Source organism: Saccostrea echinata, unplaced genomic scaffold (genome assembly GCF_033153115.1).
Source record: "Saccostrea echinata isolate AGI-Se365-2 ecotype Australia unplaced genomic scaffold, CSIRO_AGI_Sech_v1 ptg000014l, whole genome shotgun sequence".
Taxonomy (NCBI): Eukaryota; Metazoa; Mollusca; class Bivalvia; order Ostreida; family Ostreidae; genus Saccostrea; species Saccostrea echinata.
The window spans coordinates 6196666-6222413 of NW_026889763.1; the positions used below are offsets into that span (position 1 = coordinate 6196666).

Below are 25748 nucleotides of genomic sequence, written 5' to 3' on the forward strand. Positions count from 1 at the left end.
AGCCCAATTAATCAATACAAATTGTGAGCAGAGCCAACCTGGACCTCTAAAACAGAGAGGGATCAGGTGCCATATGGAGAAGTAAGCATCCTCTGTCGACCAGTCACACGCTCCGTGTGCTCTTGTCATGATCGGAAAAAAGGGGAAAAAATCGTAGACAATTCAGTGTGAAAATGATTGCCTTCTAATGTGTTCGATATTTATTATTATTTAGAAATGCAGACAATCCGAATTATGTTACTTTATATCTTTTGATTAATTATTATATGTGATAAGAATCTCCAGTTTAAACATGTGATTAATAATATGAACACCACTGTTATAAAATCCGTATTTTTTTTTAAATCCCTTATGTTATCAGGTTCTCAGTACCTCAAGAAAAAGTAACTAATTTCCTGTACATGTATTTGTATTTTCGAATAACTCTGTATAACTTTATTGCATTTCTTATCCTAATTATTAATATAGGTTTGCGCGATTTATAATGACTAGTTAAGTCCTAATGACATGCACTGTATCCTTTACATCTATGATCTCTCATTCAGAAGATACATTATGCACATGAAAGTATGCTGCCACCCTTTAAGTTTGTTCAAATCTTGGTGTAACGTCTATCCTTGAATTTCAAGGTTTGACCCCCACCCCCCCCCCCCAAGAATTAGGTTTGTTACGAAATGAAATTAGTTATAGTAACAAAACCATATTCTTAGAATTACATTATTTGTCAGGTAAGTGCTAAAAGAACTTAAGGACGGCTAAGAAGAAACCGTATTTGAGGTCCATGCAGTAATATCAGTTTTTGATAATGAATGAATGTTGCAAACTTGAAAAGAGACCACAGAAGGCGTTAATGTGAATTTTTCTCGGTAAAAAAAAAAACAATACACTAAAAGTTATACATTGTAAAAAAAAATTAGTGAGTTTAGTCTGCATCTGCATTTCTGATAAACAGTATAGTTTTCAGAAGGGGAGGGGTGCTTTATAGGTTTAATATATAGTAATGAGAGACAACTCAGAGATATGAAATATAATATCTGAGGAATAAAGTTATCTTCTCTTTTGTACAACCCGCTCTCTCTCTCTCTCTCTCTATATATATATATACGAGTATAAAAAGTTCAGGACTGTTCACATGTAGATGATAGCAACAGAATGGTAATTTAGAATAATCTGATATAATATAATGATTCCTTTTTTTTTCTCTTTCATTTCATGGAGGCAAAGACTCGCTGCCCTACCCTACATTGGAACACTCTTTATGCTCTACTTGTCATTATTCATCCAGCTTAGTGACGTAAGTTTTTTCTAACACTATGAATCGAAGAATTCCTTGGAGATAATATTTCATTGCAGACGCAAAAATGCTTTATTATTAACTGAATTCAAATTCGTCAAGGCCCGAAATTTCACACAACAAAAAAAAAAAAAAAAAAAAAAAAAGAAGAAGAAGAAGAAGAAAGAAAAAAAACGTTGTTCTGTAAATATATATTGATAAATTAAACTAAATAGGGTTAATAAAATAACATGTCATTAGCATAATTATTTGTAGATTTCTTTTCATAAGATATTGCACTGTGTGCATTTTCATCACATATATTCAGTTAGAGTGATCTGCTCCTTTATATAATTTATGTATCACTCATCATTTCAAGCATTCTTAAGAATTTAAAAGAGAAAACAGATTAATTGAACACTTTATTTGCATGTATTTTCCCATTTTAGTAATTTGCAACATTGATTTCTGTTCTTCTGTTCCTCGTTAATTGTCTTTGAATATTTTCCCTGGGGGTAAATGTGCATTACCTTATTTTGACAATGAAGTAAATAAACTAAATATTCACAGATTATAATTATCTCAATATTTAATTTTTTTTTCTTGACTGTATAGAGAATACTTCATTCTGAATCCATTTAAGCAAAAAGGATTTTCAAACACTCTAAAACTTTCCTGAAAAGGGGGGATCATTATTTTTTATAAACGTGTCATAGTGTAAGAAATTGAGAAGACATTTTGAGTAACACTTTTTAAAATCTTTTATGAGAATTACTCATTTAAAAGAAATTAAATTTGTTCTACTTGTAATTACATCAAATTTTAATAAGATTATTACGTAACTGTTATCCAACTCAAACGGTGTCATCTGAATTGATTTACCTCTATTCATTAATTCCGCTAATTACTATTGTTATAATTTAATATTTATGTGTCACAACGTATATAGCCTATCAGTTAAGTTTCAGGTTCTGAACTGCCTGTTATATGATATTTACCAAAATTCATCCAACCGACCTAATATACTTCACTAAATTACTGTTTTTATTATCTACAGCATTTTACTTTCGTTGTTGCCAAAAAATTTATATTTATTGAAATGACAGGTCACTAAATGTCATGGGTATGGATAGGATCACTAGACCGTGAAGATATCTACCATATAAACCGAAGGGCGATTCAATAATTCGTCGCACTATCCCAAGAAAAAAAATCCAATTTGCAGGAAAGAAAGAAAAAAAGAACAGAATGTCTACTGATTTAAGAAACTTAACAGAAGCAATGGAAAATTTAGCAGAAGCAACAAAGGATTTGGGAAAATGGAAGACGAGCGCGGCAGAGAACATGGATAATATGTTTCTGGTCCTAATGGGGATCATTATATACTGTAAGTTACTAATTACACTACTCCTTCTATCTCCATTTTTCCTGTACTTTATGTGCAAAATATTTAGGTGGTAGAAATATATATATATAAAAATTAAGACTAATGAAAAGAAGAGAAAAGATTATTTTCTGAGAGAGAGAGAGAGAGAGAGAGAGAGAGAGAGAGAGAGAGAATTAAAATAACGACAAAATTAAGATTTACTGACGTTCGTTTTTCATTTGCAAATACGTTGATAAATTATATGATTTTTCTATTTTTTAAGACAATAAAGCATTAAAATTTTCCTAAAATTTAGATTTGATTTGTTGAATATGGTAAATGAAAAATAGCCTCTATTAGCTTTATGATTTTTTTTTTTTTCAGTAATGCAGGGTGGATTTGCTTTGATCGAATCTGGCTGTGTCCGAAGTAAAAACACCACGAATATCCTGATAAAGAATCTGTTAGATTCCTGTAAGGTTCAAACTTTTATTTTCTCCCAAATCTCTCAAATGAAAAGAAGAAATTATCATTATTGTGTGTATATGTTTTTGTGTAATTTTTCATTTTCTATCTTTGATCATATGAACGCACTATCCATTTTTATCACTATTCTCTGAACCATGAAAAAGTCCATTACAAGTCCAGCAAAGAGAGGTACCGGTGTTATACTCTCTCAACCGTGACTTACTGGTTGGCGTGGTGATATCTAATTCTATTAAAAAAAAATGGATTGAATAGATTGTGTAATCTTAAAAGATACGTAATTGCTTAAATACGTCATCTTTTGAAAACTATAGAGGGTAACGACATCGTTGCTTCAGGAAACATGACCTTCTTTGGGGACAAAGAATTCTCACTTTGCAATTTAATTGCAATTTACTAGTTCATTTTGTCTGCTTTATTATGTTAAACAACCCCATTAAAGGCCTCATACTTAGAAAAAAATATTTCTCACATAATTTTCTCAAGTGCAGTAAGGTTTCGGTTTCTGAAAGTGGCCTATATTTTCCAGATGAATTATAAGATTGTAAAATCTTTGTAGCGAATTTATTTCAAAGAAGCTATATTTCCTTTTATCAAACTTACTATAGAATAATGACAATATTAAATGGTGCATATACTATTAATCATGAATTGGATTCTGCATGTGACCTATTTTTCTGGATAAATGATCATTAACTAAACATCTTTCTTGGAGCAGATCGTTTCTCAAGTACATGTAGCTGTATGTACTACCCTGTCAAATCTTGCACACATGTTGCATACAAGAATACATAATATCATAATGCTTCAGAGGCTTTTTATATTTTCGGAAAGACTGATCAGAAAGATATTAATAGCTGGAGCAGGATCATTCCAAAAATAGTTTTACATATAAGCCCTACCTAAACCAAACTTGTAGGGTTGATGTATCTGGGGATGCTTACTGCCAGAGAAGCTCAGGATAAATTTTCTGGATGAGTGCTCAGATAGATGTTTTTGGAGCTTGCATGTTTATTGTTCGGTCCGAAATATCTAGAAGTCTTGCCTTGACCAGTTTAACATAGACGTTACACCTTGGGATGCATACTATCAATCACGTCTCAGATACTGCATGTGATCTACATTTTTTCGGATGAGTGAAAGTTGTGAAAGTAATTTTCACTCTTAGGTATCGACAGATCAAGAGTTGTTCATTTTTGTATGGATGGTATAAGAATGACCAATCTTGCATGAAGTACATTACGAAGGATGGATCCTTTTTTTGGTATGCCCAACTTTCTGAAAAATATATAAATCGAGGATTGTGTAGCGATATTGCACCTTGGGATGCAAATCGGTAAGGATGCTTCGGATGCAGCATGTGATATCTTAAAGAGCTGCATTCAAAAGTGATTACATAGTGATTACATATTCAACGTAACAATTATTAAACTTACAAAGATGTTGCTTTCATGTATACATGAAATTTCAGATACTGCGTCATCCTCACAACACCAGGGGTCCTGAGTCCACACGACCACGTATGGACCCAGAACCTATGAAAATTTCTTGACCAACAAAACAAAACAAAACAAAACTCAAATCCATTTCCCAAACGTGAAAAACACCTATTTCGTGGTGGTGATGTGGGGTCCACGTTTTCTGGGGGGGGGGGTCCAAAGTCATTTTTTCTTTCCTTCAGTATATACTTTTAATACCTCTGCAAATTCCAGGGGGCTCCGGACCCCCACCCCCCACCCCCTCTAGATCCGTGCATGTATTTTACAGCTGAAGTTTTTTGAAGAATATTCTTCTTCAAGCATTTTCAAGTCCATACATTATCTTAATTTGAATCCACTAAATATGGAGTGTCTCTCGTTAATTGATAACTTTCTTCAGTGAAATGAGTCTTTAACAAGAATTAAATGAATAACCTTACCATAGAGTCAAACAGCAGAGTGTAGGTATTATGACTGTCATTCCTGACATTGTGAGAAAAAATGAAATCGCACAAAAGTTTTCTTTATAATTCGGATATTCTGCATTTAATCCAAATTTACATTTCATTGATTTTTCTTTCCAGTCATTTCAGGAGTGTTCTATTGGATTTTCGGATACGCCTTTGCATTTGGCGCGGGGAACGCCTTCATAGGTTACGATCATTTTGCCCACAGCGGTATGGACGATTCATCCTACGCCACCTGGTTTTTCCAGTACGTATTTGCTGCCACCGCTGCCACGATTGTTTCTGGAGCAGTTGCAGAAAGATGCGAATTCATAGCTTATCTTGTTTACAGTTCTTTAATAACAGGTATACTTGATTGATTCTTTTATTTTACAGCATTGTTTTATCATGCTAATCTGTTATTAATCAAACCTCAATATACATGTACAAATGTATTATGTTCTTTGGTTTTCTTCTCACTTTACTTGAAACTTACCCAAATTAAATTCAAGATTCGAAGTTGATGAGAAGCAGAAGGCAAGGGGTTGACCCCCTTCTTTCTCTCCTTGTTTTTAAACATAAAACACGTCAATGAATTACATGATGTATTATATAGGATTTATCTACCCTGTATTGACACACTGGGCGTGGTCGTCGGAGGGATGGATGAACCAGGGTTTCACTTACGACACGGGAGACAACTCCACCAATACGATCGCAATATCATACCAGGTAGAGAGAGAGAGAGAGAGAGAGAGAGAATGTATGTGTGTGTGTGTGTCAGTTTACTTACCACATACAGAGAAACACTGATATCACGAACCGCTAGTTAGTTTTATCACAATAGTAGATAAACTCTCATCAGTTTATGGCCGGTATTTGATGACAGATGTGCATATTGCAGTTAAAGACGTGTCTACACTATAACTGCGTTCTATTTTGCTGCATATTTTTATTAACTATACAGGTGTACAGTAAGCACCTCTTACATTAAAGAAGTTTGTTTGAATGTATTTAAAAAAACAAACAAACAAACAAAAAACAATTGTCATTATTGTCGTTGACAAGTTTTATTTAGACATTAATCTCCTTTTTGAATCAATTGTATTTTCTTTATTTTTTACTTTAAGGATTTTGCGGGTAGCGGAGTAGTGCATACATGTGGTGGGATCGCTGCATTTTTGGCGGCATTGGTAATGGGACCCAGAATTGGGAGATTCGATAAAGAAACAGGGGCACCACTGGAGATCAAAGGTCACTCTGTACCGGTAAGACATTCTGGTTATATTGCACCTTGTTTTCATTATCTGCACTGCACATGATTTAAAAAGTAAATGAAAATTTTACGCCGGATTATTGCACTGATGGAACCGTTCTATTGTAGCTGGCTGCCCTCGGAGGATTTATTTTGATCTTTGGTTTCCTGGCTTTCAACGGCTCCTCCCAAGGCTCTATTTCTAACCCTGGAGATGGAGCTGCAGTCGCTATGGCGATAAAGAATACCGTCATGTCAGGTTCTTCCGGCGCTTTTACAACAATGTTCATGAACAAACTTCCATGGTTTGGAGATCGGAAGTGGAGTTTTGCAACCACGCTTAATGGTGCTTTAGCAGGAATGGTAATTTTACAGATAATTCTTTGAAGTCTCAAGATTTGCCCCCCTCCCTCTCTCTTTCTCTCTCTCTCTCTTTGACAGCTTTCTTATGTATTAATGTCTATGAAACAACAAGACATACAGGTTTGGCCACAATTTAATTCATGGTGTGTATTCTAAAGTAAAACAGGCAATGTACTCTGAAAATTTTGTTAATTTGCTTGTAGGTATCCATCTGTGCTGGTTGCAACCAAATGGAAACTTATGCTGCTTTTATTGTTGGAATTGGAGGAGGTGTTGCCTATATGATCACCACATGGTTGGTTCTATTCAAATTCAAAGTTGATGACCCTCTGGACGCATGCGCAGGTAAAAATAAACATAAACTCATGGTATCCTTGCTCATTGAACTTTAATAAGAATGGTTGGAGACCCATATAAAACAAATGCCCTTTGTAAATATAACTAAAAATATTGGAACATGTAACACGAGATTTTGTTTGATAATGTGGTTTATTTCTTGTCATTAGTGACGTTAAGTATTGCTGAAATTCATTATATTTGTTTGACAGTGCACTACGGAGGAGGAGTGTGGGGAGTAATTTCAATCGGGCTCCTTTCTAGAGATGTTGGGATTCTGTATAAATGGAATGCCGAGGCCGGTCTGGTATGAAACTATAAAATTTCCATAATGCAACATACCCTTTTTTTTCTGACATTTCCAATCAATAGCAAATGACAAACAATATGATTTCTTCTAAATTTGATGAACAATGTCTTAAATGACTTTTATATTTCAAAACAATTAACAATACTTTATTGCCTTTTAAGATACTTGTAAATAAAAAAAAATATCGTATTTACAGACCCTGGCTTGGCAGCTGACATGCCTGGTGGCCATTATTGCGTGGACTGGTGCTCTTTGTTTTGTTATGTTCTACATCCTTAAAAAGCTTCACCTCTTAAGAGTATCATTCGAGTGGGAAACGAAAGGTAATTGAAATCTTAAAAGAATTAGTCTCATCTGTAAATTGCTTCCGTATTTGCTGCTTGTCTAATTTTTAAGCTTCTTTATAGGTTTGGACATTCCAAAACACGGAGAACCAGCGTATCCGGCCGAGGCATACGGACACGGATGGGGGGAGAAGGGGGACACCTTGTTCACGATGGTTAAAAAAGCAACTAAAGTTTCCTCTGAATCTACTATGAAACTTGGTGAGTAAATATTTCTGTAGAATCAACATCAGATTTAGATTTACTCTTGTTAACTAGATACACATGTATATACAAATTAAGACTTTCCAGATACACTTGTTATTTTCATAATAAATATTGAAATATGTTTTAATGGTTATATTTAAGCTTTCTTAATTAAATAGCCTCTGTTTATTTTTTGTAGCTTTATCAGAAATTTCCCTTGGAAATGTGAGCGTCCTAACAAATATGACGGAAAAAACCCAGTTGTAAGGACTATTGACTAAATATTCGACAAGTGAAACAGAGACTGAATGTTTTTCTTTCTTGAATTCAGAGGCGACTCCGATGTAATTTGTATATATGTATGAATTTAACTAAATATTTCAATCAAAAATTTGTGAAACATCTTTTTTAATTATTTCTCATATATATGAAAAATTGTCCCACCATCATACTAATGAATTTCAAAACATTTGAAATTGAGGACCGTTATATTTACATGATTTTCAATGGTAACTTGTAACTTCTGCATCTACATGTAGTTAAATGATAATTAATTCTTTGTGGAGAAATACATATACCCAATAAATCATTGGAATTTTAAAATTCCTGCCAATTCATACCTTACTATGTAGAACAAAACCAAACAAGATGTGTTTGTGAAACACTGATTCCCCCGTATGGCAACTCATAACAAAGGTTAAACTTTCTCAAATGCAAATCAAATATGTTGGTACCCAAAGTAAGGTCTTGTCTCGAGGAATATACCTGTGAAATATGAAAACCCTAGCAGCAACCATTGAATAGATATGGAAAAGGTTAAAGTTTTTCAAAAGTAAGTCAAACATCAAGGTCAACTTCAAATGGTTAAAAATAATGGTGCCCAAGGAAAGGCCTTCTCACAAGAAATACACATGTGAAATATGAAAGCCCTAACACCAACCGTTCAAAAGTTATGGCCAAGGTTAAAGTCTTTCAAAAGTAGGTCAAATTCCAAGGACAAAGGGTCAAAGTTGTTGGTATCCAAAGTAAGGTCTTGTCACAAGGAATACATATGTCAAGTATGAAAGCCCTAGCACCAACTATTCAAAAGTAATAGCCAAGGTTAAAGTTTTGCAAAAGTAGGTCAAACTCTAAAGTCAAGATCAAAGGGTCAAAGTTGATGGTATCCAAAGGAAGGTCTTGTCACAAGGATTACATATATGAAGTATGAAAGCCATAGCACTAACCGTTCAAAAGCTATGGCCAAGGTTAAAGGTTTGCAAAAGTAGGTCAAACTCCAAGGTCAAGGTCAAAGGGTCAAAGTTGATGGTATCCAAAAGAAGGCCTTGCCACAAGGATTACGTATGTGAAGTATGAAAGCCCTAGCACTAGCCGTTCAAAAGGTATAGCCAAGGTTAATGTTTTGCAAAAGTAGGTCAAACTCCAAGGGCAAGGTCAAAGGGTCAAAGTTGGTGGTATTTGAAGGAAGGACTTGTCACAAGGATTACACATGTGAAGTATGAAATCCCTACCACCAACTGTTCATAAGTTATGGCCAAGGTTAATGTTTTTTCAAAAGTAGGTCAAACTCCAAGGTCAAGACCAAAGGGTCAAAGTTGTTGGTATCCAAAGGAAGGTCTTATCACAAGGTACACACATGTGAAGCTTGAAAGCCCTAACACCAACTATTCAAAAGTTATGGCCAAGGTTAAAGTCTGAAAAAATTTAGCAAAGTGGGTCAAACTCCAAGGTCAAGGTCAAAAGGTCAAATTTTATAGTACCCAAAGAAAGGTCTTGTCACAAGGTATTCACATGGGAAATATGAAAGGCATAGCTCCAACCAATCAAAAGTTATGGGCAAGGTTAAAGTTTTTGCGGACAAACAGACAGGCAGACAGACAGACGGACGGACAGGACAAAAACTATACGCCCCCGACTCTTCGATTACGGGGGCATAAAAAGGCGTGTACAAGAGTGGATAGTACTACACTGCATACACGTATCTAGAAGGAGGGGGGTTCGCCCCCCCCCCCCCCATTGTAATTTGCAGAGTTATTAAAAGTACATGTATATACTGAAGTTAATAAAAATGACTTTGGAACCACCTCCCTTCAGAAAACCTAGGTGGACCCCTCCCCCCTTGGGAAAAAATTCCTGGATCCGCGCCTGCACGGTATATTTTGTTTATCTTCTATTACTACGCTATTGTTTATCACCACTTACTTTTTTTCCCAAGGAAAACTTTACACATTCGTATTTCTACAGTCCTAAATATCTGACCCATAAAACTCTTTAAAACTTTTAACAGGGCCCCGATCTGTTATCTATGGATATGGACATTCGTAAAAGCCCTTTTGCTTTTATCTAAGATTAATGCTTTCTTGGCTAAAATCGTTCATCCATTTCAGATATAAACAATTTTATGAGGAGACGAGATATATCTGTTAAACCGTGTCAGGGATGACACTTTCATAATTTGCTAGATATCGGAAATATGGTGCATGTATCTTAAAAAACGAATGCAAATCATTTTGGAACAAGATGTGTTTGTGAAACACCGATGCAGCTTATAGCGAAGGTTAAACTTTCTCAAATGCAAGTCAAACTCCAGGTCAAGATATAAAAAATGTCGGTACCAAAAGTAAGGTCTTGTCTCAAGGAATATACCTGTTTAATTTGAAAGCCATAGCACCAACCATTGAAAAGATATGGAGAAGGTTAAAGTTTTTCAAAATTAAGTCAAAATCAAGGTCAAGGTCAATGGACCGAAATTGTTGGTATCAAAAGGAAAGTCTTGTCAAAAGGAATACACATGTGAAATATGAAAGTCCTACAATGTAACATCAACCATTGATTCAGCAATTATGACCAAGGTTAAGGTTTTTCAAAAGTAGGTCGAACTACAAGATCAAGGTCAACGGGTCAAAGTTGTTGGTATCCAAAGGAAGGTCTTGTCACAAGGAATACACATGTGAAGTATGAAAGACCTAGCTCCAATTGTTCAAAAGTTATGACCAAGGTTAAAGTTTGTGAAAAGTAGGTCAAATTCCAAGGTCAAGGTCAACGGATCAAAGTTGTTTGTATCCAAAAAAAAGGTCTTGTCAAAAGGAATACACTTGTGAAATATGAAAGTCATAGCTCTTGCCAATCAAAAGTTATAGGCAAGGTTAAAGTTTTTGCGGACAAACAGACAGACAGACGGACGGATAGGGCAAAAGCTATATGCCCCGAATCTTCAATTACGGGGGCATAATGAAATTTTAAAAAATAAACCAAAATCATCTTTTTAGCCCCATAGGGTATATTTTTTAACAATGTTCATAATCAATATCCTGTTGTCATCCTTGCTTCAAAATGAGAATTGATTTTAAGTGATGGAATACACAGAGGTCACATGAAGTTCACAGAACTAATATGTCAGTTTCCGAATTTTCTCATATTATTAGCTTTTCTAATCGAAATTGTCCATTGTCTCTCTTCGTCAGTGTCATTGTTGGAGTAAACTTTTCACATTTTTCATTTTCTTCTCCAAAACCACTAGGCCAATTTCAACCAATCTTGGCACAGAGTATTCTTGGGTTAAGAGGATTTGTGTTTTTATGCCCCCGTAATCGAAGATTCGGGGTCATATAGTTTTTGCCCTCTCCGTCCGTCCGTCTGTTTGTCCGCAAAAACTTTAACCTTGCCCATAACTTCTGATTGGTTGAAGCTATGACTTTATTTCACATGTGTATTCCTTGTGACAAGACCTTTCTTTGGGTACCATCATATTTGACCTTTTGACCTTGGAGTTTGACCCACTTTTGCAAAATTTTACACGTATGAGACTTTAACCTTGGCAATAACTTTTGAACAGTTGGTACTTGGGCTTTCAATCTTCACAGGTGTATTCCTTGTGACAAGACCCTCCTTTGGGCACCAACAACTTTGACCCTTTGACCTTGACCTTGGAGTTTGACCTACTGTTGAAAAAACTTTAACCTTGGCCATAACTTTTAAACATTTTGTGCTAGGGCTTTCATATTTCACATGTGTTTTTCTTGTGACAAGACCTTTCTTTAGATACCAACAACTTTGACCTTTTGACCTTGACCTTGGATTTTGACCTACTTTAATTTTGAAAAACTTTAACCTTGGCCATAACTTTTGAACAGTTGGTGTTAGGATTTTCATACTTCACGTGTATATTCCTTGTGACAAGACCTTCCTTTGGAAACCAACAATTTTGGCATTGACCTTGACCTTGGAGTTTGACCTACTTATAAAAAAATAACTTTTGCCATAACATTTGAACCTTTGGTTCTAGGGCTTTCACATTTCAGGATCATGTGTATCATATGTGACAAGACCTTCCCTTTGGCACCATTTGACCTTGATCTTGCCATTTTACTTACTTTGAAAAAACTTTAACCTTTGCCATAACTTTTCAACCGTTGGTGCTATGACTTCCATATTTCACAGGTATATTCCTTTAGACAAGACCTTTCTTTGGGTACCAACATTTTTGATCTTTTGACCTGGAGTTTGACTTGCATTTGAGAAACTTTAACCTTCGCCATAAGCTGCCATACGGGGGCATCAGTGTTTCACAAACACATCTTTTTTTTTTTAAACAAAGGGCCACACCCTCTTACAAGGGGAGATAATTAAGAAAAAGTAAAAATTGGGTGGGGTCATTTAAAAATCTTTTTCTCAATAACCAGAAAAGATGAAACTTGTGTGAAAGCTTCCTGACATAGGGTAGATTCAAATTTGTTCAAATTTGATCCCCGGGGTAAGGTAGGGCCACTTTAAGCGATCATTTTTACATGGGAATATATGGGGGAAATCTTCTTCTCTAGAACAGCAAAGCCATGATTAGTCACATTTATAAATATCTTTATAATATGTCTTTATAACATGTCTTTAAAAATCTTCTTCTCAAGAACAGCAAGGCCATGATTAGTCATATCTTTATGGAAACATCCTCAGGTAACAACTTTAAATTTGTTCAAATCAAGTCCCCCGGGGTTAGGATTGGGCCACAGTATGTGATCTTAATTTAAGATAGAATAACATGTATATTAGAATAGGGGGAAATCTGCTGATGAAGAACAGAAGGACCATACAGTGATTCAGGTGAGCGTTGTGACCCATGGGATTTTGTTAAAATTTTCAGCAATTTTCGGGCACATTTTGTTTCAGAAAGCACTTAGCACAAGCTTGTCTATTTGACAAAATGTTCTTATATCTTGCACTAATATCAGATATATCTTATGTTACAAGAATATCGTAGATACGCATGCAAATTTGCGCTTTATGTTTACTAGTGAAAAGTGTTTCAAATATGACGGTATTTCAAATTTCATCAAAACTGAGAAAATTCGGTGAAATGTTCCAATTTGTGACCCTCTTGTGACCTTTGTGTACGCTTTGAATCAAAATTAATGTTGGTTTTAATCAATTCATGCAAATGTCAAGTATATGCTGTTACAGAACATTCAGAATTAGAATATTAAAATCATGCAGACTTACGGTCATCAAATAAAAAAAATTCTAAAACAAATTACTCTAAGATTGAGTCACATAGAAAATTGTCATATCAAGGAATTTGTTTGAAAGAATCAAATGCACAATAAAAACTTAAATGTTCCTCGCAAACTTACTCAAGAAAATGAATTTATTTACATTAATCATAACTGCAGTCTTTAATTTACAACATGTGTTTTCCCAGAATGTTGAGGCAATGCTTGTTCTTGGTTCCCGAGTCCATCACAAATCGTGATGTTGATTCAATCTTGCTATAATTCAATTGTGCGTTCGTTTATAAATTCATTTGCAAAGTATTCAAACTATACATTGAATTGTGTGTAGTTTCTAATTTTATGCCAACATGCAACTAAGACTTTTACTTATTGTGTAATCATGACCTTAACACATGCAGATCATTTTTAAAAAGCTCTAAACATTAATGAAAAATGGTTTTTGGACTTAGAGAAAATTAAATCATATACATGTATATTGAATATATCTAGTTCATTTTCAATATTGGGTACCTGCCATTTTTCTCAAGGAAAATGTTCAGAGAGGATGAAGTATTGGTGAACAGAATACTTACATTAAGAAAATCCATGCAAATAATGTTTTCAATTACTTTAGCTTGGTTTATAATCTGCTTCAAATAGTGTCGTTTACTGTCGAGTTCCATTAATTCCACTTTTACATCGAAAGGCAGATCACTCTAACTGCATAAAAGTACCATGAGATTAGAACTCTTCAGTAGTGATAAGAGCTTCCTTAAAGATCAATGTGATTTTATTCGTTAAGAAAATTGAAATAAAAAATATATAGTAGACAACAACAACATGGATTACAAGAGACTGCTTTATTACAAACAACAAAAGGCTGATTGTTGAGTTTCTTTATGTCATAATTTGGGAACATTTTTAAACTAGATAATTTCTAATTTGCTAAATTCTTGATTAAAGTTAAAAGATGTACATGTATAGCTTGGTGCACATCAGCCTCGGCCAAATTCATCTAAATATCAGAGAAAAAATTGTAAATAAAGCTAGGATTTCTAGGATTTTAAGAAAAATCCTATATGCATCACATGCTAAGTGCTCTCTCTCTCTCTCTCTCTCTCTCTCATATGTATTCCTGACTGTGAACTTTGTCTATGGTTAAGATGACAGACCGTGCGCATTATATGTGTCAGTATAACACCCACATGCATGTTCAGAGGAACAAAAAAAAAATAAAAAATACATCATCACATATGATAATGATATCAGTCTGTGTTGGACCACAAATATTATATCCTTCATGATGTAGGTCAACTAAGCAGAATGCAAAAAAAGCCTATGTGCTCGAAGAAATTCTCTACTTGTGTTGAGGATAAGTCGTGTATGCGTAACAAGGGGTCCATGGGCCGCATCTCTCACCTGAGCATATTTTGTAGAAAAAAAAGCAGAAATCCGTAATTGATTAGTATTGAAAAGGTTTTAAAATATGTAAGTGATCACAAATACCCCCCCCCCCCCCGGAAAGGGGACCTGATTTATTCACACTTAAATCTACACTAACTAAGGATGCTTTCACATTTCTTTGACTAATCATGGCTTTAGAAGATTTTTTCTGCAAGTTTGATTTTCTATTGTGGTCCCGCCCTAGCTACCCCCAGGGAACATGAATTTAACAAATTTGAATCTACACTACTTAAGGATGCTTCCATATAAATAACATCAATCATGGCTTTAATGTTCTGAGGAGAATTAAATTTTCATATATATTGCTATGTAAAACTTTGATCCCCCATTGTGGCCCCACCCTACCCAAGGGTCATGATTTGAACAAACTTGAATCTACATTATGTCAGAAAATTTTCGCATAAGATTCATCTTTTCTAGCCCAGTTGTTCTTGAGAAGAATTTCAAATACCCTCACCCACTTTTCACTATTTCTTTGTTATCTCCCCTTGGAAGAGGGTGTGTCCCTTCATTTGAACAAACTTGAATCCCCTTTACCCAATGATACTCTGTGCTAACGACAGACAACCGACAAATTTTGATCAGAAAAGCTTACTTGAGCCTTCGGCTCAGGAGAGCTAAATACATGCATTAATATTACTAATAATTTTAAATGTAAAGAGTAGGTCTTAAAGCTATAATGTGCAAATCAAAGTAAGTTAAATGGGACGAGCTCTACATAATCTAATATAATTTAAGTATTTAAGACTTTTATACCAAACTTCAACTAAATTGATTTCAATGTGATATCAAGTACTTACATGTTAAGGGCATGAACATTTTTTTTCCTTTTTAATTAATATATTTCTTGTCAAAGAATGGTAATTAACCACAAATATGTGTTCCATGTTCACCTTTTATACCTGAGAACCCGCCACGCTCCAGTGATATTACTATAAGTATATTAACCATGTATGTTTTATGTCTTATTTCATAAGGACAGTTCCATTGGTTTATGCAAGATCTTTAAAAAATTTTTGGCGGATCAAACATTATGAAAATCGGACATTTTCTCCACTTTGTTGTGTCTGTGTTAATTATTTTCTGCACCATCGGCAATATTGAAGGTATGTAAATACATGTTTTTACTCAAAATTGATAAAATGATTAGCAAATAAACCTACAGAACAGAGCGGTATTAATTGTGGACATATCTTCATTTCATTCTTCCATTTACAGTTTCTTTGATATATAATTTAATATATACCTGGTAATTGATGAAGGGGGGGGGGGGGCATGTTAAAGATAGCGATCGAAGGATATAAAAGAAATATATTTTATTCTTTAAAAATCTATTCAAAGAAGTAATGAAATATATATGAATTGGCTCCCATAGCCTATTACTCTTGTCGGGACTTTTGTAGTTTGCTTTTCTGGAGAATTAATTATCGTGAATTTCCTCAGAATAACCAAATCTTATGTAAAACACGTAAAACATAACGTTTTGAATAAGTTGTCAAAAAAATCTCTGATCTTTAACACTTTATTTAAATAAAAACAAATATATATACAATGCATAAAACATGATAAAACATAGTCCAGTAAATTTCTATGGTTTTTCAGGTTCCACACCAATTTTCTTTAACAGATTTCGTTTAAAAATTGTAAAAATTGCTTACTTCATACAGTTTAATGCTAACCTACAGGCATATTGATAAGATAAAAAAAAATTAATAATATCAACAATAAATTTATTTGTTTTTGTCATTTCCATTCTAAGTAAACATAAGATATGTTTTATACGTGTATAATGATAAGGAGTATCATAAGATTGTTTTGTTGTTGATCACGAACGTTGTTTTTGTCGGAGAAGATTGGAAACAGGTTACGCCTGTAAATGTTTTTCTCACAATCTATTCTTAGTAGAGAGTAGTAGATGAGTATATTAACCCATATACATATAGATACGATATATACTTTTTTGAGAAGAAATATACTCAAAAAGAAATATATACGCAATTAAGGTGATTACAATACAATTAAATGAACAATATACTACTAAGCGGACATCTCTGTAATATACCTTTGAATGTTTGTAAATTAATTCATGTTCTTTTTCTTCTTGTTTTTTTTTTTCTCGATGCTTTCACCCAAGAAACATGGGGAATGGATTTTATATAATCATTACATGTCTCGTATTGAAGCATATCCATAGCACACAAATTAGACGTTTTTAGTATAATTATCGATTAGCAAACCAATAATTACATAACATGTCAGTCTACATGTATGTTCAGCGTAAGAAAGTTTTCCGTACCTTAAGATAATAAATCTTAGAAAGCATTCATAAGCAAGCATATGCTGATTATGGACATGACATAAAGTGTAATGACACAGCGCACTGGTCATCTAATTATGACAATATTATTGTTTCGTGGTTATATACTAACATACATGTTATACAAATCGTATAATTTAGAGACAAGATCTCGATGACTTTACACAGAAGAAAAAAGGTGAAGCATGCTGAATCACTACACGACTCTAATACGGGCCGACAAATCGTTTCTAATCCAACACGAACCGACCATTAATTTTTAGGTCTTGGTAATTCATGCGTCTGTGCCACTCTAAATATATTTACATGTATTTTTCTCGCAAAATGTTTAAATAAAGATAAGTAATCTATTACACAGACAGATAATTTATCATATTTGGAATAAACAAAACAAAAATAAATCTAATAACTACAAAATTCCTTAGACGTTAATTATTGTGTAAGCCTCGTAAGAGCAATATGTACCGACAATCAAAAGCAGTGTTTGTTATGAAGATATATCGCTTTGTAGTGGACGAAAACACTGCCCACATTTTGATTACAAATGGTCTTTAATCGAACATATTATTTCTTTCGCACCTTAATGCCAATTTCTTGTGTCAATGACTTCTAAAACATGCACATCATTTCTTTCATTTGAAAGCAACCCAGAATTAAATATGAAATGCTTCAAAAGCACACACATGTATTGTTTTCCTTACAAGGTTGAAGAAAGTTTTTCTTGACGTTCTATGATTTTATTAATGCCCACCAAAAACCTGTTTTATAAAGCCAACACTATTTCAACTAGAAAATATGATTAATTGATACATCCATTAATACTTCCAGGTCAGCTAGGTCGAACACAGCGACCAAGGAGTCGTTTTGTTTTGCGTCAATCTTCACGCCCCACCACTGGAACTGGTTCAACAATGGCAAGCCTTCTAAGACAGCGGCAAAGACAAAGGTTAAGTTTGCAAGGAACAAGTAACGCAAATGAAATACGCCGCCAGCTTCTGCGAATGATTGCAGCAAGACGATTGGGCTCGACCTCCTCATCTGCAGGTACCCGGAACACCATAACAGGTGTCCGGAACAGGAGTCGAGTAATCACGCAGTGCCCGAGCATTAGTTGTGCTCCGGTTCCGGTTAATTGCAGAAGACTTACATTCTACATGACTGAGACAGGAAGACGGTGCAGGGGTTGTGATTTCAACCGCTGTGAAAACTTTCAATCACGATGGGAGAAGGGTTTTTCGAGAATAGAGTGAAATAACCTAAAGTTATGTCAAAGCTTCAAGATGAAGACTGTGATAAATTCAACACCAATTCATCTTTATTGCTCGTCAGACTCACAGAGAAAGTAAGTGAAGAATGAACCGTTGTAATCAGTATCTGCGAGTGTGATGGGGATACTTTACTTGCATGTCGAAGGAATTAAGAAATAAATATGTGAAGTTTTAGTATCCTGGAAATCAGAGAAAGAGAGACCAATATACATGTTCTTTGAAGGAAAAGAATGTGACATGTACCGAGACCCGGGCAATTCGATCACAATTCATTGTACATAATCATTATATATTTAATTAGCAATCCAGTAGTATCTATTGGACTATGTAGTTGTATTGCTTTGTTTTTGTTTCTGTTGTTTTTGTTCATGAAGTATAATGTCATATAAATGACCTGACACTTTTATGTTCTTTATTATTGATAGTATTTATATCGAGACATTTGCAATGGAGACAGAATATCTCCAGGAAAAGTTAATACTGTTTTTCGCAATTCCTCAGTCATGTTATGGCTATGTTGATTGTTTACACGTGTGTTCTCTGTGTCCTGTTCTTTGTGATCTACAATTTTTATATGTAATTAATAAAAAAATGCTTTTGTTACTTTTGCCATTAGGAATGTAAGAAAAAAATCATTATGTTCAGTGCACTCTGAGAATTAGCTAATGTACGAATTTGCTGATGTAAATGAATATTGGATACTTCAGAATATCATGCATAACTGTTTGTTTATACATGAACGTAAACTGTTAAACTGTACTTATATTAAAATATGAACACATACCTTGATTTATTAGTTTACATTCTGTCAAAAACGGCGTCTTTGTTATAAGTATACATGTGTATCGGAGTGTTTTCTCAGTGGGGCGTCTTTGAGTATGGATTCTGTCCATTTATTCTCCAGAGATTATACAGGTAGCGATGTAGATGTGAATACAAAAATTTTTAAAAAAAAATACACCATTAATTATGGAATTCCCATACAGCCGATTTCGTCACATACTCAACCTTGGCTATCCTATTCAACATATGAAGAAAATGTCTGTTGTGTCATATATTTTCTTTTTTCACTGTGACTACAGTTGAAAAGAATTTGCTACATAGTTTTTTTTTTCTATGTGTCTCCAAAAAAGCATACGTGAAATATACTATGCACAAGTTACATTTTCGCCAATGACCTTGTTGTTAGGCCAACGTTTCGTTAAAATATTACAGAAATGGAACTCGTAATCATTATCAGCATTTAAATACAAATATTTAAAACGAGTTTTGCTCGGAAGATAAGGTGTACTATTAAGTTTATAATTCAGAAAATGCACGTAATTAATAGTTTCTTTAATTCTTTTTATTTTGAGTGATAATTTCCTAGCAGAATAAGACACAGCTTCAAACCATATTGTACTCAAGGTCCCTATACGCAGATGTGCAAAAGGATTCTTGATAATAAAAGTGAGATTTCATCTCAAAATAAACAGTTCATATTACATCTCTGTGTACATCAATATTAATTAATAAACTTGGCAAAAATCAGAATATATTACAAAATGAGGCCTAAAAAATCAATGATATAGCGTAATCATTCAGATGTGAATCAATTTGTATGCTGCTCGAGGTGAGCAGTCGTTTTTGGAGAACGGCGCGCGCAGTCGCCGCATTTTGTCGCAAAGATTCACCAAGGAGATGCATTCACGCGCTGCTGGGTCTTTAATTCCATGATTATGCTTTAGATGTTCTCTATACTAAGGAGATGTAACATTTGTCACACATAAGGTAATTATAACTTTCATTAGTATCAACTAGTATCGCTGCTAATGGACATTTATAATTCTGCAGCAAAGATTCTGTATATTAAGATTTGTAACGGAAATTATTTTTTCCTGCGTAGACTTGTCATTGTATTTTGCAGAGCGTAAAATATAAAAGGAGGCAGAATGCATGTGTAATGTAAAAATCAGGGCGATGTTCTTTCGACACTTTTGAGTAATGGATTTTTTTGCTTTTTCTCATCTCTGTTCAGCAGATGCCACAAGAATTCACCAGCCTCGGCTGTTTACCATCGCGAGCAGTGTGCACATGGAATGTGTTTTACCAGTCTTTGACAATATAATCAATAATAATATTGCTCCCTATTACAATGCCTGTAACAGCCAAATTGATCAACCTAATCACATAAAAATCTGCTCACTAGAACACGCGAATTCACGAATATCGATACATTTTCAGGAGTTTGAACACTGATTAAATCTGAAGTTATATAATACCTGAAGGAACAGTTGATGAGGTTCAGGGGTTTTTGCTTTACATCGTGTAGTTCAAAGGAAACAACTGCCAAACATCAACCAATATGTGCCAATTATACGCCTTTCACTGCCATATCCTCTCTTGATCTGGATATTAACAGATCCGAACAATAATGTGTTATAAACATTGACAGTTGTAAAAACAAATTGTACATTTCTGCCATATAGAAAATCTTAATGATGTTTGAAACCATATGATCAGGTATCCTAACAACTCCCGGTCATTCTACCATATTTTTTGAAATTCTGATCATAAAGGGGTGGCACAGATATATACATGAATATATATTGTATTCAAACTGTATTTTTTTTCTCAGTGATACTAGTATACATCTTTTCGCAATTTTATAATCTGGCATGTAAAGACGTTTTATCGAAGAGTGTTGATTTAAATGCAAATGTCAAAAACCAATTTCACATGATTTAGTAATTAAAATTTCCGAACATGTTTTAGTTTATAGGGAAAGGGATGCTCTGAAAATGTTGTAAATTATGTCCATCTGTTAAAAGGATTTTCTTTTAATCGCCTTTTACTTAGCGATTATATATTAATGCTATGTCTTAATGAGGAAAACAAGTATAGTGCTGTTCCATTCCCGCATTCTATGTAGCAATCCCCGATAAAACCGATTTTGTACCTTTATTTGTAGAATGGATTCTCTGGACCAAGATGAGGTGGACACTCTTAATCAAGCTGCACAGACCGCAAGACAGAGAAGAGCCGAGAACTTCCGAAGAAGGAAGGTGGTCTCGGAGGTTTACGATGCAGTCCTGAAAAGTGACGCTAGTACACAGACGGTACTGTATCGACTCACTTTGGATTGTATGAGATTTAGTCATTTATTTCTAAACTTCAGTTAAGTTAATCAATTCCATAGGCACGTACAAAAGCCATTTTGGTATTTTTAACATTCAAAATATTTAATTTTGAAACTTACTGCATGTCAAACGTTGCAATATTCGATCTTTTCCATTTGTATTGCGTAATATTCCATTTGCATTGTATTTTTTTTTTTATTTTTTATTTATTTATTTTTTTTTTTTTTTTGATTTGCATTCTATAATTTTTATTTGTTCAATAATTTTTCATTTGTATTCTATAATTTTTCATTTGTATTCTATAATTTTCCATTTGTATTCTATAATTTTTTCATTTGTCTTGAATACTTTTTATTTTTATATACAATTAACAAAATTGTGTAAGTTTCCAGATAGCAAAAATACAATACAAATGGGAAAATATAGAATTCAGTTAAATTATACAATACAAATAGAAAATTGTACAACACAAAAGGAAAATCATACAATATAAATGGAAAATTATACAATAAAAAGGAAAATTATTATACAATAGAAATGAAATATTATACAATACAAATGGAAAAGATCGAATATTGAAAAGTTTGATATGTCATAGAAATTCTCCATTTTATTATAAATATGTTTTCCTCGAAGTTATTTATTTTAAAATTTTGCTTTGGGCAGGATACTTTCTTATAATGTACCATTGAATTAAGCAATGCTATCGTTTTATTCTGATGACAGATGAAAGAAAAGGAAGATCCAAGTCAAAGTCGACTTCACAGGACTTCACAGGGACTTTTATGCTTTACTTTATTCGTTACCTTGGTGACAAATGTAACAAACATCCGGAAGTACGGTCATCAGGACGATTCTTATTACACGGGACTAATGCTGAACTGTTTGTGTGTGTGTCTGCAAGTGATATCGTTATTCGCAGCTCTGTGTCAGTGTCTTAAGGAATTTATGATTTATGAAGTACCTATTTTAATGACAACTCTAAACAGAACCGTACTCAAATTATCAGCCATAATCGTATTAATACAGATTTTCTTATGGATTTGAAAACCCAAAAAGATTGTTTTTTTTGTTCTGTTTTCTTTTTTTTTTTCCGCTAAAGCATTTGTTTGGTTAAATCATATTGTATATTGTTTGCAACATAAGTGCTTTGATATACAAGTTCAGGTGCTCTTAGGCTCTTTGGATAGTGTAAACATAGGAGTTTAATATACAAATTTGAATTGTTAATTTCAACAATGAAATTCTATCTTTGTTGTATGATAAGGGTGATAACGATTGCAGAAAAAATAAATAATCCGCGTAAGATGGTTCATATATATATATAATATATAATTTTTTCTGCAACCTTTGCATCCTTTTATTACCCTTATATCACAACAAAAATGGACATGTTATTGTTTTTCTTTAATCTGTCTTTGAAAGATTCATATAAAGTACGCAAAAATACGTCAAGTATTAACGCATCGGCCCTACGTTGCATCGATGGAAGAACCATGAAACAGTCAAACACTGGATCTAACTGGGATAATATTAATCTGGTTTTCTTAATACATACAAGAGAAAGTATTAAGTGGATATAAGTGTATTTGGATTAAGTACAAGGTTTCTATTTGTTGTTGTGGCATACATGTACTTAGAAGTGTGTTTGCAGTTATCAATTTTCAGTGAGATTCTTTAACTCCGCCGTGTTAGCGGCCGATGTGTCTAGGGTTTATGATGTACATTGGAGAATGTCAGAAATATTCAATTTAATAATGTCAGAATTATTCATATAAATAAATGGTTTTAATTGATGGGTACTGTGAAGTGCCAACCACAATATGTACAGTAAAATGAGATATGCCTTATGCTTTAAGATCAGATGACTGCTAGATTATGTGATGTATCTGTTTTTCGTTACTCTGTCAAACAGAAATCTATTTTTTTCGCTCTTCATACTGAATTCAATTACATGGAAATATACTCTTCAAAGCATAAACTGTGTACGCTTAATTTAGGTATGCACTCGTCGCCTTAGTACATGGAGGAGAAGATTCTATGTATTTAGCTTTTAACTAACCTGAGATGTCAAGTCATGACCCCTGTGTAAATATGGGTCCGCAATTTTACATGGGAATATATATGGAAACGTAAATTAAAAGCTTCTTCTAGAGAACAATTATAGTACGTACTCCTATGTTGTTTGTTTAAATAATGGCCATTAGGTCACGGATGCATGGGGTAACTGTCATGTTGTAAATTTTAAATTTACCGGGTGACAGTAAATACTGTCATACTACAATCCAAAAGGTCTTGTCACAAGTAATGTCCATGTGAAAAAAAAATCAAAGACCAGAGTATACAATCGGAAAGGTCTTGAAACAGATAATGCACTTGTCAAATGTAAATTCCATATCTTCTCTCAATCAAAAGTTATCTGCAATGTTACTTTTTTTTTTTTAGATAATGTACATATGTAATATGAAAGACCTATGTTTTCTCATTCAAAAGTTATGACCAATTTAAAGTAATACTATTTTTTTTATTTTTTTTTTTAAAAAGTAGATACAACTTCAAGGTCAAAAATCATAGTATACATGTATTTAGAAAGGTCTTGTCACAGGTAATGCACATGTCAAATATTAAAGCTCTGTCTTTTTTATCAATCAATCAAAACCTCATAAGCAAAGATAAAATTTTTGAAAAGGTCAAAATTCAAGGTCAAGGTCACGGGGTAAAAAAAATCATAGATATATATGGAAAGGTTTTGTCACAGGTAATATACGTTTTAATATAAAAGCCCTTTCTTTTCTCATTCAAAAGCTAAGACCAATTTAAAGTAATGTTAAATTTTTTGAAAAGTAGGTCAAAAATCATAGTATATCTGGAGATGTCTTGTCACAGGTAATGTACATGTGAAATATGAAAGCCCAATCTCTTCTCATTCAAAAGTTATGACCAAGGTTAAGGTTAATGTGACAGACGAGACAGACAGACGAATGAGATTTGAGGTCTCCTAGCTTTTGCGATTACAACTACATGTAGTTGTCATGTTGTAATTTTTTTTATATATTACTGCCACCCGGTAATCTCAAAATTTACAACACGACATCATAATAGATGTTAAGGTTTACACTGCACACTAATTAAAGAGTTTTAATTCCATGGTATAGTTTTAAGAAGTTAGTGATCTACCCTTTGATGTAAAATGTGATAAATGGAAAATCCTCAGTAAAGGACACAATTCGAAACAGATTCAAGTATTCTAATCATTATATTCTGATTACTAATACTCCACTACATGTCTTGGAACATTTTTCTTAGAAATATGGCAAGTACCCTATGTTGAAAATAAACTAAGTAGACTCAAAACTCAGTATGTCCACCTTTATATTATACATTTTTTCAATGGCCAAAAAACATTTTTTATTAGTGTTTAGAGCTTCCTTAAAGGTAATTTGTATGAAACTCTTTAAAAGTCATGTTCTTAATGTAGAAGGGACACGATATAAAACATCCACATGTGATATAGATAATTTAAGTTTGTTAGGGGAAAAAATGAGCTCTGGGACTAGGTTTTGGTCAGTCACAATTAGGGGTCAAAGTTTCATATACATGTACAAGAATTCAATTTTGCATTTGCTATATACCAAGAATATCACGATTTGTAAAGTTGACATAAAGCCTAAATATAAGGTATAAATTAAATTTGATAAAATTATTAATTGGTTCATTCATCTACATGCACACATTTATAGATCAGAAAAGGGGATAGTAACCATTGTGGCGCATGGGCATTGTTCATTTTCAAAGATGGGCATAATACAAAAACAGTTCATCTCTAACACAGAAACACCATTTAAATTTATCACAAACCTTACTGTGTACATAAAATACAGAAGGATGTACCGGAAATCAGCACTTTGGTCTAAGGACAATCTTAATTTGACTCCCGGACATCAAATTCCCTTATATATTCTTCACTCATATATTAATTCAAATATATTCACATACAATCAGTTTATATTTATAAATGTCTCGCTTATGAGGAATACGTTCAAGGCCATCACTGGTGTTGTAGGTTCCACTTCCCAACCCCCCTTTTTTTATGAAGCCTTTGTTAATAAATGAAAAATAAGAACTGATTATGTAATATTTAAAACAAGCCCCTATTTGACAAAATCTCTATGGAGCAGAAGATTTAAGTGGTTGGAAGTGTCTGTTATTGGTTCAGGATCCAACTTCCTGTTGACCAAAGAAAGCTACCATTGT

At 33.7% G+C, this 25748-nt stretch overlaps 2 protein-coding genes across 2 annotated transcripts; both read left to right on the plus strand.

The window, feature by feature from the left end:
• Nucleotides 1-3025: 3025 nt before the first annotated feature.
• Nucleotides 3026-8140, plus strand: LOC133186677 (putative ammonium transporter 1). Its single transcript, XM_061321927.1, has 10 exons — nt 3026-3113; nt 5188-5415; nt 5666-5781; nt 6180-6317; nt 6434-6667; nt 6871-7012; nt 7216-7310; nt 7510-7636; nt 7721-7858; nt 8043-8140. Exons 1-10 carry the CDS (start codon nt 3026-3028, stop codon nt 8108-8110), a joined length of 1374 nt encoding a protein of 457 aa, XP_061177911.1. The 3' UTR covers nt 8111-8140.
• Nucleotides 8141-19988: 11848 nt separating this feature from the next.
• On the plus strand, nt 19989-22565 carry LOC133187156 (uncharacterized). The gene is made up of 3 exons (XM_061322519.1): nt 19989-20145; nt 21326-21473; nt 22221-22565. The coding sequence occupies exons 2-3, from the start codon at nt 21327-21329 to the stop codon at nt 22539-22541; spliced, it is 468 nt and encodes a 155-aa protein (XP_061178503.1). The 5' UTR covers nt 19989-20145; nt 21326; the 3' UTR covers nt 22542-22565.
• Nucleotides 22566-25748: the final 3183 nt, after the last annotated feature.

What these genes read in the sequence shown, in the direction of transcription:
- LOC133186677 (XM_061321927.1), top strand. Translation starts at nt 3,026, where the DNA reads ATGCAGGGTGGATTTGCTTTGATCGAATCTGGCTGTGTCCGAAGTAAA. An exon ending in CGATCGCAATATCATACCAG is followed by an intron (nt 5,782 to 6,179) that starts GTAGAGAGAGAG and finishes TTTTACTTTAAG; the next exon opens with GATTTTGCGGGTAGCGGAGT. An exon ending in TGAATCTACTATGAAACTTG is followed by an intron (nt 7,859 to 8,042) that starts GTGAGTAAATAT and finishes TATTTTTTGTAG; the next exon opens with CTTTATCAGAAATTTCCCTT.
- LOC133187156 (XM_061322519.1), top strand. Translation starts at nt 21,327, where the DNA reads ATGGATTCTCTGGACCAAGATGAGGTGGACACTCTTAATCAAGCTGCA. An exon ending in GTGACGCTAGTACACAGACG is followed by an intron (nt 21,474 to 22,220) that starts GTACTGTATCGA and finishes TTCTGATGACAG; the next exon opens with ATGAAAGAAAAGGAAGATCC.